Source organism: Octopus bimaculoides, chromosome 6 (genome assembly GCF_046866305.1).
Source record: "Octopus bimaculoides isolate indiv1 chromosome 6, ASM4686630v1, whole genome shotgun sequence".
NCBI lineage: Eukaryota > Metazoa > Mollusca > Cephalopoda > Octopoda > Octopodidae > Octopus > Octopus bimaculoides.
In genome coordinates this window covers 48787451-48805432 of record NC_142933.1, presented here as the reverse complement: position 1 = coordinate 48805432, position 17982 = coordinate 48787451, and the positions used below count along the sequence as shown (strand labels likewise).

The window sequence follows — 17982 nt, the reverse complement described above, 5'->3', positions numbered from 1 at the left end:
ATAGTCTCTGTGACTAATAAACAAAAAAATTATTATCATTATTTAGTAGTAGTATTTCCCATTACACTCATAAAGTTGACTCGTAGTACTGAGTTCTCGCAACCACGTGAGTCTTTATTGAGATACCATCTCTTGGAGGCTGCTGCGAAGGTTATCTTTTTACATCATAATTATTATTTTGGTACTCATTGTCCTGTTTCCTCCCTATATAAGCAACACAAAACACTTATCCTTTCGATGATGCAAATAGGCATTATTTAATGTTAGTCTAATGAAGTGGCACTCAAATATATTCAGCCATGCACATGTATAGCCTTTCACAAGGAATTATGTACATGTAAGGTGTGGTACAGAAACAATTGTAACAAATAATTAAGCTGTACTATATTCATTCTTCATCTCCTTACTTACTTATATCATCATCATCATCATCATCGTTTAACGTCCGCTTTCCATGCTAGCATGGGTTGGACGATTTGACTGAGGACTGGTGAAACCGGATGGCAACACCAGGCTCCAATCTAAATTTGGCAGAGTTTCTACAGCTGGATGCCCTTCCTAACGCCAACCACTCAGAGAGTGTAGTGGGTGCTTTTACGTGTCACCCGCACGAAGGCCAGTCAGGCGATACTGGCAACGGCTATGCTCGAAATGGTGTCTTTTATGTGCCACACGCACAAGAGCCAGTCCAGGGGCACTGGCAACGATCTCACTTGGCTTGCCGGGTCTTCTCACGCACAGCACATTTCCAAAGGTCTCGGTCAGTAGTCATCGCCTCGGTGAGGCCCAATGTACGAAGGTCTTGCCTCACCACCTCAGCCCATTACATTAATCATATTTTGGCCAGAGTTCTTTCATCACGCTTCTGTGACCTTATCAGTGGTCCTTTGCTCTTCTTTCTTATATGTGTCGTTAGCGAGGAGGGACACATATAAGAAAGAAGAAAGCAAAGGACCACTGATGAAGTCACAGAAGTGTGATGAAAGAACTCTGGCCGAAATATGATTAATGTAATGTAATGTAATATAAAGCTGAAGCAAATTAACACCAAATATACAGTGCGTGTGTTTTTATTGGCTAAACTGGCAACATGACCATCCCCAAATGCAACATTATCTGTTTAAACACAGGATTTCACATCAAAAATCTTGCAAAATAAATATATATATATATATATATAAAAAAGGGTAAGGACCCTCTTCAGTCATGAATGACCATATAGTTGCTCCTAGAAAGTTCATCTCCGAGGTACAAGTCCAGGCAAGGTTGTTGTATGGAAGACCAGCAATCATACCAGCCTCTTCTCTCCTTACCATCAATGTTATCCAAAGGAAAAGCAAAGGCCAATACAGCTTGGTACCAGTGATGTCGCAACTCATTTCTACAGCTGTTCTGCACTGTAGAGTTTGCTTCTTTTTGGGATAGATGATACATAGATTATATATATATATATATATATATATATATATATATATATATATATATATACAGTACCACCTGACTGGCCTTCGTAGGATTTTCGAGCGAGATCGTTGCCATTGCCCCTGGACTGGCTCTTGTGCGGGTGGCACATAAAATACACCATTTTGAGCGTGGCCGTTGCCAGTACCGCCTGACTGGCCTTCGTGTGGGTGACACGTAAAAGCACCCACTACACTCTCTGAGTGGTTGGCGTTAGGAAGGGCATCCAGCTGTAAAAGCTCTGCCAAATGAGATTGGAGCCTGGTGTTGCCATCCGGTTTCACCAATCCTCAGTCAAATCGTCCAACCCATGCTAGCATGGAAAGCGGACGTTAAACGATGATGATGATGATGATGATATAAGTGCCGGAGTGGCTGTGTGGTAAGAAGCTTGCTCCCAATGACATGGTTTTGGGTTCAGTCCCACTGCATGGCACCTTGAGCAAGTGTGTTCTACTATAGCCTCAGGCCAACCAAAGCCTTGTGAGTGGATTTGGTAGACAGAAACTGAAAGAACTAAAATAATCCCATCATATATATGTGTGTGTGTGTGTGTGTGTGTATTTGTGTATCTGTGTTTGTCCCCCCCCCCCCACATTGCTTGACAACAGATGTCGGTGTGTTTACATCCCTGTAACTTAGTGGTTTGGAAAAAGAGATTAATAAAATAAGTACTAGGCTTACAAAGAATAAGTCCTGGGATCAGCTTGTTCGACTAAAGGCGATGCTCCAACATGGCCACTGACAAATGACTGAAACAAGTAAAAGAAAAAATACATATAATATAAAAAATAAATGTGTGTGTGTATATGTATTTGTATGTTGGAAACATGACATGTGACACTGTATCCTTCTGCTGCAAGTTAAATTAAAGGGCACATGGTCATTCAACCCTTCTGATTTGAAAGCCAGATTACAGGTAGATGAAACTTGGTGTACATAGCCCCTGAATACTATTGTATTTTGGATTGGGTACACAAATAAAGGACTAGGGTTGATTCCTTCTCCTAAAAACTTCAAGATGTTGCCCCACCATGCCCACAGTCTTATGACTGAAACAAGGGTAAAAGATAACGTACAGCCAATCAACTACATTCACTAAATATCTTTTGAATTTAACTTTATTTCTATATTTCAGGAACTTACCAACTCAATATCATTTATCCAAAATAAAATAAAACGGGAACAACAGGAAGTTCAGCAAATCCAAACTGTTTTAGAATCAGATGCTGAGAATAAAGATAGTTCAGATACAAATACTACCTTAAAAACTCAGTTGAACGATCTAAATTCTTCAATCGCCGCTCTTATTCATCGGTCAATGAAATGCTTCGAAAAGGTAAGCTACAAGGGAATTTACTTAAAATCTTTCTTCTTTAAAGAAAATAGGCATCTATATGTAAGTATGTGTGCGAGTTTAACGTTAAAAAATGATGATATATATACATATATATATATATATATATATATATATATACTAGCAGAGCAACCCGGCGTTGCCCGGCAATGAAATTGTTGCTTATATACTGGAAGGAAAAAAGCAAAATATGCTGTATAGAAATCTGAGGACATTCTGTAGATGGACTCAGATGATTGATGACTGGGCACCTCTCATGAATTGGAAAATTGAAGATGCGCCAAAAAGCCTCATTGGTACTTGGAAACTTTTACGAAAATTAAAATGTGGCTTAAATGAAAAAAATGATTTACGTGAATATCCTCACAAGAGTAATTGAAATAAATTGCAATTGTGGAACCCCTCACGCACACACGCATGCGCACGCACACACACAGAGTATCACACATCAGATGAAATGGAAGTGTGTGTATGTGTGTGACAGAGAGAGAGAGAGAGAGTGAGACAGAGAGAGGTTTGTTGTCATGTATACGTACATGCATAAATATGCATACATCTTTGTGTGTGTGCGTGTGTATGAGAGAGAGAGAGAGAGAGAGTAAATCTATACTATATATAAAACAGAGATGTGCGTGTAATCGACTTCACCAAATGCTTCCATACTTGTGATGCGTGAATAATTTGATTTTTTTTATCTCTAATTAAAAATAAATAATATTGCTTTATATTTAAGATTCACTTCTTTAAAAAGGTTCCTCAATGTCAACTTCTGGTATTGACGTAACAACGGCAAAAAGCTTCACTCTCTATTTTGTGTGTGAGTGTGTATGAGAGAGAGAGAGAGTAAATACTACATACACACCGCTCTCTCACTCTGTCTCACACACATACACATGCACACACACACCCCTTGACTCACTCACACTCTGTCTCTTACAAACACACACATACATAAATGTATAGAAACATATTTACAAAGACACACGTGTGTATGCGCGCACGTGCGTGTTTGTAAGAGACAGAGTGCGAGTGAGTCAAGAGCTGTGTTGTCATATGCATACATCCAAAGATGTATGTATATTTATGCATGTACGTATACATGACAACAAACCTCTCTATCTCACTCACACTCTGTCTCTTACAAACACACACATACATAAATGTATACAAACGTATTTACATAGACTCACGTGTGTATGCGCGCGCGGGGGGGTCCACAATCGCCATTTATTTCAATTACTCTTGTGAGGATATTCACGTAAATCATTTTTTTCATTTAATCCCCATTTTAATTTTCGTAAAAGTTTCCAAGTACCAATGAGGCTTTTTGGCACATCTTCAATTTTCCCCATTCATGAGAGGCGTCCAGCCATCATTCATCTGAGAGTCCATCTACAGAATGTCCTCTCAAATTTCTATACAGCATATTTTGCCTTTTTTTCTTCAAGTATATAAACAACAATTTCATTCCCGAGCAACGCCCTGTGCCTCTGCTAGTACTACATACACACCGCTCTCTCACTCTGTCTCACACACATACACATGCACACATACATCCAAAAATGATGGATGCATATGACAACACACCCCTTGACTCACTCACACTCTGTTTCTTACAAACACACACATACATAAATATATACAAACATATTTACAAAGACACACGTGTGTATGCGCGTGTGTGCTGTGTGTGTGTGAGAGAGAGAGAGAGACAGACAAACAGACAGAGACAGAGAGAGACAGAGCCAGTGAAGGGGTGTGTCGACAATTATACGTACATACATAAATAGTCGTACATTTCTTGTTTGTATGCGTGAGAGAGAGAGAGAGTCACTGAAACATCTCTCTGTCTGTCTGTCTGTCTGTTTGTCTGTCTGTCTCTCTCTCTCTCTCTCTCTCTCTCTCTCTCTCTCTCACACACACACACACGTGCAGATATACACACAGAAAAGATGTATGCATATGTATTTATGTATGTACGTAGACATCACAACACACCCCTTCACTCGCACACATACAGAAACATACATGTGCCAAAAAAAAAAAATAATAGAAAATTTATTTACGGAAATTAATGAAGTGTGCGAGTTCAGAACGAAATCAAACCTGGAGTGTGTGAATGAGAGAGACAGAGAGAATATATGAGATGAACATGGAACGCCCAAAAATCGTATAAATAAAAGCACGTTAAAAACTATCTTGTACGGAATATTGAAATTTATGAACTTCGTAAATATGTGTTTCAGTAATTGATCGTAGTAGAGAGTGAGAGACGTCGCCGTTTTTTCACGTCCGTACCGGAAGTTGACATTGAGAAACCTTTTTAAAGAAGTGAATCTTAAATATAAAGCAATATTATTTATTTTTAATTAGAGATAAAAAAATCAAATGAAGAGCCTAAGATTTATCAGAGGTCAAATTATTTATGTATCACAAGTATGGAAGTAAATAGTGAAGCCGTTTTCACGTGAAAAGCGATTACACACACACCTCTGTTCTATATATAGTATATATATATATATATATATATATATATATATATATATATATAAATGAGAATGTGTGTCTGTCTGTCTGTGTGAATCCCTAAAACTCGAGAACTACGCAACCAATTTCATTCAAATTTTACACATGCCTTACTTAGGGTTCCAGTTGTGTTTTAGTCAAAAAAAATTTTAACTTCTTGCAGAGTTCGAGCCCACGGCAACATAATATCTCCTCCACTATTTAAGTATTACGTGTCAAAAGTGAAACAAAAACACTCATGTCAAATACTTTCACTTTAAAAATGAAACTATTCTACTAACTGAAACAATTACATTTTGATACTGTAATGACAGATACTTTCAGAGAGAGAAAGAAAGAAAGAAAGAAAGAAAGAGAGAGAGAGAGATGTATATGTATACATATAGATGTATATGTACACGTTATTCCACTAACTGAAACAATCACATTTCGATACTGTAATTACAGAAAGAAAGAAAGAGAGAGAGAGAGAAAGAGAGAGAAAGAGATGTATATGTATACATATACATGTATATGTACACGTATATGCATAGATATATATAGATATAGATCTATATGCATACATGTATATGTATACATATGTGTAGATGTATATATAGATAGATGTACATGTAATATGTACACATATATACATATATATACATGTATACAGATATCTATACATATATACACCCATCGCACACAAACACATGCACACAAACACACACATAAGTCATTTGTTTTCTTATCCAAAACTACGTCAAAAGTACTGAATGGATCTTTATGAAATTTGGAAATTATATTCTATGTATAACGGCCATATCTCCCATGAAAATTCATATATTTTTGATGTTGATGAAATTTTAACCCAAACATAACAGATGAGCATTATTTGTAATTCAACGGTACAACGGTGTAAGACTACCCTTTCAGATATACTTACATTGTGATTTCTGCAATGTGGTGCATAAATTGTCAAGTAAATGAGACGCATCTTTGCCTCTACTGATTCACTTGCAAAGTGTTGAGTAAAATTATTTCGTTGCAGACCTCCTTTGGGTCTTTTTATTATCACTGCAACACACATAGTCCCCAGTTGGTAACATTGATTTCAAGGCCCTCCTAGATGAGAGACTGGCATTCCACTTAATGTCTATGTTCCATGCTGGCATGGATTGGAGAGTTAATAATGTAGAAATATGGTATCGTAGCTACTAACAGTTGAGGGTTGCGTAGTCTAGACGGGGTTTTAAGATTTCATTATTCTCTTTAACCCGGGCAAAGCCGGGTATCTCTGCTAGTATTATATAAATATATATATATATAACTATATATATATAGATAAATAGATAGATAGATATATTGATAGATAAATAGATAGATAAATAGATAGATAGATATATTGATAGATAGATAGATAGATATATATGTATAGATAGATAGATATATATGTATAGATATATATGTATAGATAGATAGATATATATGTATAGATAGATAGATAGATATGTATAGATAGATAGATAGATATGTATAGATAGATAGATAGATATGTATAGATAGATAGATAGATATGTATAGATAGATAGATAGATATGTATAGATAGATAGATAGATAAATAGATATGTATAGATATAGATAGATATACATATGTATATTTTTTATTCTTTTACTTGTTTCAGTCATTTGACTGTGGCCATGCTGGAGCACCACCTTTAGTCGAGCAAATCAATCTCAGGACTTATTCTCTGTAAGCCCAGTACTTATTCTATCGGTGTCTTTTGCCGAACTGCTAAGTTACGGGGATGTAAACACACCAGCATCGGTTGTCAAGCGATGTTGGTGGGGACAAACGCAGACACACAAACATATACACACACACATACATATATATATATATATATATATATATACATATATACGAAAGGCTTCTTTCAGTTTCCGTCTACCAAATCCACTCACAAGGCTTTGGTCGGCCCGAGGCTATAGTAGAAGACACTTGCCCAAGGTGCCACGCAGTGGGAATGAACCTGGAACCATGTGGTTGGTAAGCAAGCTACTTACCACACAGCCACTCCTGCACCGATATATATATATATATATATATATATATATAAATAATTTAGAGAAGAACCACCATGGTGAAACTTGCACGAAGAAGGAGATTAGACACGCTCAATAAAAGTGTACTATACAAAACTAGTTTAAAAATCTAAAAAATCCAAGGGAGAATTTATAATACATAAAATCTATCTTAGTTCAATATTTCGCAGATTCTATGTATTATAAATTCTCCCTTGAATTTTTTAGATTTTTAATCTAGTTTTGTATAGTACACTTTTCTTGAGGGTGTCTAATCTCCTTCTTCTTGCAAGTTGCACCATGGTGGTTCTTCTCTAAATTATAAAACTATTTTTCAATACACAACTCAATTTGATATTATCAAATTGTATTTCCTTGTAAGTTCGGATTTTGTAATTCCCTAACATTATAATATATATATATACATATAGATACCCACATATATATAGATATTATCTACAGGAAACCAAAAGACGAATAATCACGATAATCAGTCAGCTACCCTAGCCTAGTCGTTAATACTCCCCAATGTAGGATTCCTCACCATACAGGTGACAGGCACAGCTGTAAGATGCATTACAGATCTATAGCAATTGGAAGGGCATGACCCAATTAAAATAACAATGTGTGATGTTTGGAGTAAAAGGAAATGAAAGTGTCGCCTCTGGAGTTTGCAAATGACCACTATATCGATGGGTAACTGGGCAGAAAAAATTTACAATCAATAAATGTCTTAGAAGAACCAGTCACTCATCTTGGAAGGCCTTGAAATCAATGTTACCAACTAGGGACTATGTGTGACCCAGTGATAATAGAAAGACTCAAAGGAGGTCTGCAATGAAATAATTTTACTCAACACTTTGCAAGTGAATCAGTGGAGGCAAAGATGCGTCTCATTTACTTGACAATTTGTGCACTTCATTGCAGAAATCACAATGTAAGTATATCTGAAAGGATAGTCTTACACTGTTGTACCGTTGAATTACAAATAATGCTCATCTGTTATGTTCAGGTGACCGTATAGCTTCCTATAGTACAATTGTATTCGTCTTTGCTTAGGAAAAATGACTAAATTGTGTGTGTGAAGTGCCCATGAAGGGGTCTTTGTAACTTCTAAGAAGAAGAAATTTTAGAAATATTACTTTATTTGTGTGTAATATGTATGGTTAAAATTTCATCAACATCAAAAATATATGAATTTTCATAGGGGTTTTATGGCCGTTATGTATAGAATATAATTTCCAAATTTCATAAAGATTCATTCAGTACTTTTGACGTAGTTTTGAATTAAAAACAAATGACTAATGTGTGTATTTGTGTGCATGTGTATGCATGTGTATATGTATAGATATCTGTATGCATGTATACATGTGTATATATATGTGTACATATTACATGTACATCTATATATATACATCTACATATATGCATACATATACATGTATGCATATAGATCTATATCTATAAATATGTATATATATATATATACATCTATACATATACGTGTACATATACATCTCACTCTCTCTCTCTCTCTCTCTCTCTTTATATATATATATATATATATATATATATATATATATATATACATCTATATATATACATGTATATTTTTTAAAATAACGTTGACCACTAACGTCGACAATTAATGTGCTAGAAATAGATCACATCTTGTGTCTATTTAGACCTAAATTGTTCTCAACATGAAATATAGCAATGTATATGGATACATTTGTGCAGATATATATATGCATGTATGTATGTATGCCTGTATATATGTGAGAGTATAGTTTCACTGTAGTAATCTCAGTATGAAAATGAAACCATTAAAGTGAAAGTATCTGTCATTACAGTATCGAAATGTGATTGTTTCAGTTTTGATACTGAAACAGTGGAATAGTTTCATTTTTGAAGTGATTGAATGAAATGTTTGACGGTCAATGTGAAAGTGACTTGTACAGAGAAATTGTGTTGGAAAGTACGCATGTGTATGTATATGTGCGTATTTACATAGGATTGGTATTGTGTCTGTTTCTTTTACTGTCAGTGTTTCTCATTCCTTTCTTTTTGTATTTGTTGGATCGTTCATAAAGGTTCATAAGAGAAAGTAGGAGTTGAAAGGATTTGTAAAGGTAGTAGAAAGAGGAAATTAGATTTTATTAGAGTGGGAAATGTTAATTTGTGTAGTTTTATGGATTTTAATCGTAATTGAGAGTTATTTTGATGGGAAAAAAATGACGCTGTGGCCTAAGTTATGGTATTTAAAATATTAATTCCGATTCTTCCATCCAAGAAATTAGGAATTGTGTAAATGTATGAATTTGAAACCTATACACACACACACACACACACACACACACATTCACACACACACACACACACACACACACACACACACACACACACACATATACATGCATACATACTCATTGTCTTTCTCTTAATTTTATTTCTCTACCTTTTTCTCTCTCATTTTCCACTCCTCTCTTTCCTCAGTCTCTGTCTGTCTGTCTTTCTGTCTGTTTTTCTGCCTGAAATGTGCTAAATGTTTTTTTATAGTCTTGCCTATATGTGAGTCTGTCTGTTTTTACGTATGTGTATTTTGTTATTTGTTTTTCTGTTTGTTATTGCACGCATGTATTATTTTCTTATGTCTCTGATTATCCATATAGCTAATTCACATGTGTTTTATCTGTATTTACTCATGAGTTCATACCAGAAATGGGTATAACTGTGTTTCTCTTAGTACACACATTTTATTTCCTATTGTCTGTCATTCATCTTTGGAGAAAGGATTTAACTCTATGTTGATACAGTAAGGAACTAACTACTTCTACATTAAAGAACCTAGTAATGTACTGGAATTTACTTTAAGCAAATGGGTTTGTGCGTGTAAGAATACATTAGTCAAAATATTTTATCACTAAAATCAGGGAACCCACAAGCAGACAATTAATTTTAGTATCACAAAAATGTGTTTGTGAAGATATTAATGATAGGGAGATGGATCGATAGACAGACAGTTAGGCAGACAGACAGTGTGAGAGAGAAAAACAAATAGACTCTCATTTTAAATTTTCCTCTTGCTACCTCCTCTCATTCACCTCCTGCTTGTAAATTGATCACCCTCTGTGTTACTTGAAATATAAAAATATACTCTAGAAATTATTACTAGTGATATCATCATTGTCATCATCAACACCATTTTCATTATTTTTTTTTATGCTTGTCCCCCCCCCCCAAGCTGGTATTGGCTGGACAAAACTTGTTGATGCAATATTCATTGTTTGGAGGCACTTCCTGATACCAGCTCTTACTTGATTTCAAGTGAGGTACTTTATTTCCCTAGTCTTTGCATCCTGAAGCTGCTATGTTACCATCCATGTTGTTTATGTCGAACATAAATAAACACCACCAATGCAAAGACATGAAAATAAACACTCATATTCACACACATACACAAACATTCACACAGCATTTAGAAAAGTTGTTACACACACATATACAACACATGCATACATATACATGAATACTTTTGCATGTGTGCACAAACACAAACAAGCACACACACAAACACACACACACACACACACACACACGCACACACGCACACAAAAGATGGGCTTCTGAAAAGTTTCCATCTATCAAATTTCATTGAAGGTTATGGATTGAACCCAAAACTTTGTGATTGTGAAGCAAATTTCTTAACCACACAATATATGTTTACTCAGATAAATGACAGAAGTTAACAATGCCAGTGGTGAAATTTGAACTGAGAACATAAAACAGTTATCTAAATAAATGCTATGCTAATTTAGTCCAGACCTAAACAATATGACCACTACATTGCCTTTAATAAGTTAAAAATTATTATTATTGAATTCATACTGATTCTAGAAGAATGAGAAAAGCAAGCAGGAATTGAACTCGGAGCGTAAAGGTACATGACTAAATACCACAAAGCATTTTGGTCTGAAAGTTCTGCTCATCCTACCAATCCACCCAAGAGGAACAGTACAAAAACAAATGTCAGAAGCAAACTGTTCACCGAGAAATGTGTCATAGCCATATTTACATGAGATGTTTCTCATCTAGTTACAGTTTATATTTTCATATAAAAGAAACAATTTTTTTTTTTATTCTTTAATTCTTATGAAAGTATTGGGATTATATTTCTATTTATTTGCTATTTTTTCTATTTATTACAATTAAACCTTGGGAGAGACATTATGCCGGTAATAAACACACGCACTGGTTCTGTCCTTTATTAATTTATAAACAATATATAGTTTTTTGTTAAATAATTTCATTGCACTCTTGCAATCTCTTCAGTAACTTCTCTCTCCACTTTCATTTATTTGTTCTTTCTTTTGTTCTCACTTTTTTTTAGTACCAGCAAAAGACTGAACAGGCTACATCTCGTTCAGAAAATACTGAAGATAAATCTACAAGTTTATTTGAAGAAACTAGTGAAGAACCTGGAAAAATTTCAGCTATGGATAAAAAATCTGGACATCATATGCAGTTACAAAATGGTTACGAAGACACTAAGAAAATAGAACAGAAAGGTGCTAAGATTAAAAGTGGATCATCAGATGTAAAAGAATTGCCAGGAAAAACAAAACGTCACACACTCATCCAAGAATTTTCAAGTAGATCTGCTGTTGATGATATTAGAACAGAAATTGCAAGAACTGTTGATAGATCTGCTAAAGAAAATGTCAGTAAATTTCTTCTGAAAACAACTGGGCAAAATAATCCCATTAATATAACAGTAGAAAATATAAGAAACACCTTTGAAAATCCAGATGCAAAAAGCATGAGTGGTAAGAGTGAAGTTAAGAAAATTGTTGATAAACCTCCAGACATTGGCCAAATACATGAACATCAAAAACTTAGTAAAAGTGAGATTGGAAACAATAACCAGCAAAATAACTTATCAACTTTGAGCACTGGCATGGCAGAATCTCTTGTGAACTGTGACAATAAGCAATCAAGTTCATTTCCACATACAAAATCTGAAAATTTTGAAGAAACGACTCTAGAAGGCACAGCTCCCAAAATGATTGCTGGAGCCAGCTATTCAGTGAATCACACAGAAACTAGAATTGGAACAGAAAACAGAATAAGTAAATCAGACATGGTGTCTCGAGCTAAAATGCTGGAAAATTTTTTACAAAGTAAAAGCAGTGGATCAGATTTCAATAATATTCCACATAAGAAACCTGAGCAGGTAAATGAAATAAAATTAAAAAATGTTAGTGAAATTCCAAAAGAAAATGTCAAAACAGATTTGAAAACTGCTGCAGAAGTCTCTGCTGCAGCAGCCATTGATAATGCCAATTCAAGTAGGGATAGTGAAAAAGTTAATCACAACTCAGTTCCAGAAGTTGTCCATGAATCAAGTGATTTAAGCTCTGTGCAAGAAACTATTGAAATAAAGAATAATGCCAATACATTTCAAGAAGTTAAATTGAATGAAGTAAATATTTCAAAAGAAAATGTTGTTGAACAAACAAATTTTGTTGAACCAAATCATGTTGAACCAAATCATGACATAACTGATGGAGATAACAAAAAGACAGAAAATATCGAAGGTGCTGACAGCTCCATGACAAATGAAAATTCAGGTAAGTAAAGTATTTTAATGAAGTTTTGTTTTTCTTGTGTTACAGTAATATATATGAAATAGTGTCACAAAGGATTTTATCAATGTAAAAATATCTTTAGATATGTCTTTGTGTGAACATTTATTGGTGCATATAATTACTTTTGATAAGACAGAGAGCACTTGCAATGATAATCTTTAAACAATATTCAAAACTCTTTCTGCGGTACAAGTCTCCCACTTCTACCATTTTATAATCCTTAACAAGAATTACGTTATGTTACCAAACAACTCCTTTTTTTGATACCTAATTTTTACCATGAATGTTCTGCCTTGTTCTAAGAAGCAATAATAACATGTAAGCAAAAATTGATAAGTTATCAGAAGTTAACACCTTGTCTGCTTGATAATTATAATTCTTTTGGCCCCCAAGATAATATATGCATAAAGTTTCTTCATAGTACTTTTGTGTACATAGAGCACAGAATTTATATGTGCATAAAGTTGTTTCAGGACTACTGCCATATTGTGAGACTAAGACTATTGGCCAGATAGTTACTGCATAACAGCTGTTTGATATTTCTAGAGGTGGAGGTGCAATGGCCCAGTGGTTAGGGCAGCGGACTCGCGGTCATAGGATCGTGGTTTCGATTCCCAGACCGGGCGTTGTGAGTGTTTATTGAGCAAAAACACCTAAAGCTCCACGAGGCTCCGGCAGGGGATGGTGGCGAACCCTGCTGTACTCTTTCACCACAACTTTCTCTCACTCTTACTTCCTGTTTCTGTTGTGCCTGTAATTCCAAGGGTCAGTCTTGTCACACCGTGTCACACTGAATATCCCCGAGAACTACATCAAGGGTACACGTGTCTGTGGAGTGCTCAGCCACTTGCACGTTAATTTCACGAGCAGGCGGTTCCGTTGATCGGATCAACTGGAATCCTCGACGTCGTAAGCGACGGAGTGCCAACAACAACGATATTTCTAGTCAATAAGGTGACAAGCTGGCAGAATCATTACTGCACCAGACAGAATGCTTAGTGCCTTTACATTCTCAGTTCAGATTCTGTCACGGTCACCTTTACCTTTCATCCTTTCAGGATAAATAAAATAAGTACCAGTTGAGCACGGGGGGGGGGGGGATGTAATTGATTTACTCCCTCCTCCAAATTTACTGGCCCTGTACCAAGATTTGAAACCAATATTTCTATTCAATAATACAAAATAAGGAAGTTGTTGCTTATTTCTTTAATATTATGCAACAAATCCATCATTACCACTTAAACTCTCTAGTTATCTACCACACTATTCAGTTGTGAAAGGTTTATCAAATCAAGTAATAATTCATCCTAAAATAGTATCTGAAGATGTGACTGGCAAAATCAAAGTTGCTGGTAATCTACAGTATCCAGGTTAAGTATGAATGGATTTAATAGCTTTCCTGGATAAATCAGTGTAAAAAAAGTCATTCTTGACATTTAATATTTCCTCATGTTCAAATGATAAATCAGAAATGTTGCTTGTGTAATGGAAGTCTATAAAGATAGTGTAATTGATTAGATAGTAGAAGTAGTGAAAAGACTTATTTATAAAAAAGAAAGAATAGAAAGAAAATAAATTAGTTTTCTTGTTGAATGTGACAAATTCTTAGTCAAATGAAACTACTGGGAAAATGTCTGGGTGAAACAATATGTACCTTTTCTTTGTCAACACATGAATCTTTTTGTGATTTCCCAAATACTATACAAATTAGAATTCGGTTACAGTTTTCCAGTGAGAGGAAATACTAAATATAGAATATCATGCATACTTTCTGGTATCAATACAATAAGTACAAGAAAGAAGTAAACCTCATCCTTAAAGATATGTTAGATTAAATACTCCAAACAGATGTATTTTTTACTTGGCATAGCAGGTACACCTCTAAATTTTCTTCATTTCTATGTGATTTTTGCTCTTAATGTGTTTTAACTGAATAATACTTGTAATATTATCAAATTTGTATTGATACCATTAATTTCTTTCTCTTTGAATAAGTTTAAGAAATGAGTACTTCCAATATATTAGCAATTTAATTTATAATCAAATTAGCAATGTTTGAACCACACCTTATCTTCAGATAGGATTTTACATTTTAATCATTTCAATTCCAGCCTTCATGTATATTTCTATCTGTCATTAATTAGAAATGTTCAAATTCTTTGCTTTATTTCTGTTTCTTTTTTATTGTGTTTATGTTTCAAGTTTACTTATTCCTCTTAAATGTAGCAGCTAGCAGGAAAATAATTCTTTTCCATTGAATCTTGCCAACGTGAGGTTGCATTATTTTCATTCTGCATTATATGTTGCATTTCAATTGTTATATGAGTATTTCACTGCCATTTGATATTATTGTTTATTTAAATAGTCATTTGAATAATAAGAATTGTCTGAAAGCAGACAATTACTAGTTAGGTGACTTCTATTTGATATTGATGTATGTTTGCTATTGTTATTTTCAACAGATAATATAAATAGAAACATGCACAGTAAGTATACATTCAGAGGCCATTTCTTTGATCTACATGCAACCACTGAATAGTTTTAGAAGATAAATAAAAAAAATTTTAAATAGCAAAAGTATAGCTTACGTCAATTGAAATAACAAAGAATCATCTTTATGAAGACTTTCTATCATTAAAACACTTACTTTAAGCAACTTAGATTTTTTTTGTATACCATTTTGTATTGTCCTTTAGGTCTTTCAAAGGGTGACAAGGATCTAAAAGTTATACGAGTTTCGAAAGTATGAAAATGAAGTAGTTGAAATTTATGTTCTGTGGAGGCATAGAGATTCTAAAATGTAAATCTAATCTCATGGACAAATATAATGAATTGTTGATCTGGTGTCCCTACCAATTCATTAAAACATTTTTAAAAGTTCCAGTTAACTTTTTTGAATTAAGTAATGTTATGGTTAGCATCCTTATTCTTCTTGTTATCTTTGGTTTCATCATTGATGAGTCTATATAATATCTTCCATATCTTGAAACTTACTAATTTAATAATCTATCATGTAAACTAATCAATTTATTTAGTTTCTTTCCAGACCTCTCTGACTATCATATTTATAAAGTATATTGTTTATCTTTTTTTTCCTTTCGTTTTTAGCTCACTGTTCTTATTTTCTTATTTGGTCTCATTTTTATGTTGGCATTTTTTCTTTATTCTTTTCATCAACCTATTAAAAGCATTATTCTAAGAATAATTCTTTGAACCATTCCTAACTTCTTGTCTCTACATCTATGATATATATATATATATATATATATATATATATATATATATATATATATATGTGTGTGTGTGTGTATACACACACACACACATGCATGCAAAATAAATTAGTTTGTTCTTTTCCTATCATTGTTTTGTGGCCCCAACTATTTACAAGTAACTTAACAATGGGAATGCTTTTGTAAATCAGTTTGAAGACATGATTTTTGAAACAAAAGGAGATAAAGAGATGAAATATCATTTTCATCATTTCTTTGTTTTGTTTATATATATATATACATATATATATATTTATACATCTGTATTGACTTTCTCACTGGTAATGCCCTTCCCTATATATATGCACAAGTGTAATTCTTTTCCCCTAAAAATTGCACTTCATATTTGAGGCTACGCTGAAGCTCTAAGGTGTTATTTGGGTACTCAATTATGAGTCCATAGCATTTTGCAGCAGAAATAGCCATTGTAAGTTAATGAATTTCATATCATAATGGTTTTTTCCTTTGTCATCTCATTTTCTTATATATTTATATATGGGTTGTGGGAATGTGTTGAAGAGGAAATTGGATGGTGGGAGATAGTTGTGTATGTGTATACTCATTGAGCTTCTGGAATCATAGTTTCAGTGAGATGGATGGGTCCTCTTGAAAAACCATTTATTGCTAATCATGCCAGTTCTACATCATATCATCTGTGAGGCTCAAAGTTTATTATTATTATTATTAACAGTGAGTGACAGTATTTCTTCATAACATATAGAGAAATGGATATCTTTTAATGAAATTTTTTTGGTTGTGGCTTGCTTTAATACAATATGTATGTGTACACTTTCATAAATGTTTGTCTGTGTGGAGTTCTACACATGTGTGAAACATTGGATGAAACTGAAACATTAGAAGCAAGTTGAAATATTGCCTGAAAATGACCTCCAAAATTGTACAACCTGACCTCGTTACCGGGGTTATTTTAGTCGTAAAAAATGAGTTGTGCCAAAAACATAGTTTATTTGGTAGATAGATGATAAGCAGCTTTCTTTATTATAGTACAGATGTGACTAATTCGGAGAAACATTACTTTCATTATTCACACATCGTCACTCAGGTAATGCAACACTTAGTAATTTTGGTTCAAATTGAAAGTGTGAAACCATTTTCATTTTCTAATGAAACCTGGTCATTGTAGAAGTGTGTATTTCAAATAACTATAGCTGGTTGTTGGGATAATGTAGAAAATATGTAAATGAAAATAAAGTTTATTTGGTAGCTGAAAGATTATTGAATCTTTTGATACCCTATATGTGAAAATCAGCAACTCAGTTTTCAATGCATAAGGAACACCCCCCCCCCCCCCACCCACCCACACACACATACAAACTCTCTTTTGTATATATAGATAAAGTGGTGAGTTGGCAGAATTGTTAGCACGTCAGGCAAAATGTTTAGCAGCATTTTGTCTGTCTTTACATTCTGAGGTCAACTTTGGATGTTGATGTTGCCTTGGTGGAGGTTTGCACTGTCTGAGTGCTCTTGTTATTATCATCATTATTATTATTAAGGTAGTAGTAAGCTGGCAGAATCATTAACATGCCAGACAAAATGCTTAGTGGCATTTTGTCTGTGTTGACACTCTGAGTTCAAATTCCTCTGAGGTTGACTTCGACTTTCATGCTTTCAGGATCAATAAAATAAGTACCA

At 34.1% G+C, this 17982-nt stretch overlaps 1 protein-coding gene across 10 annotated transcripts in view; it reads left to right on the top strand.

Moving 5' to 3' along the window:
• LOC106880743 (uncharacterized) overlaps positions 1-17982 on the top strand; it is a 120486-nt gene that overhangs the window by 58652 nt on the left and 43852 nt on the right. For 8 of the 10 annotated variants that reach the window (XR_016242256.1, XR_016242255.1, XM_052968854.2 and 5 more), the window contains exons 3-4: positions 2600-2800; positions 11797-13036. Coding sequence is in view for 8 of the 10 variants with exons in the window: in XM_052968854.2 (XP_052824814.2) it covers positions 2600-2800; positions 11797-13036 (1441 nt within the window). In the remaining 2 variants the exon portion in view is untranslated. Of the gene's footprint in view, positions 1-2599; positions 2801-11796; positions 13037-15516; positions 15541-17982 lie in introns of all 10 variants that reach the window. The other 2 variants (XM_052968853.2, XM_089353845.1) reach the window with 1 other exon arrangement.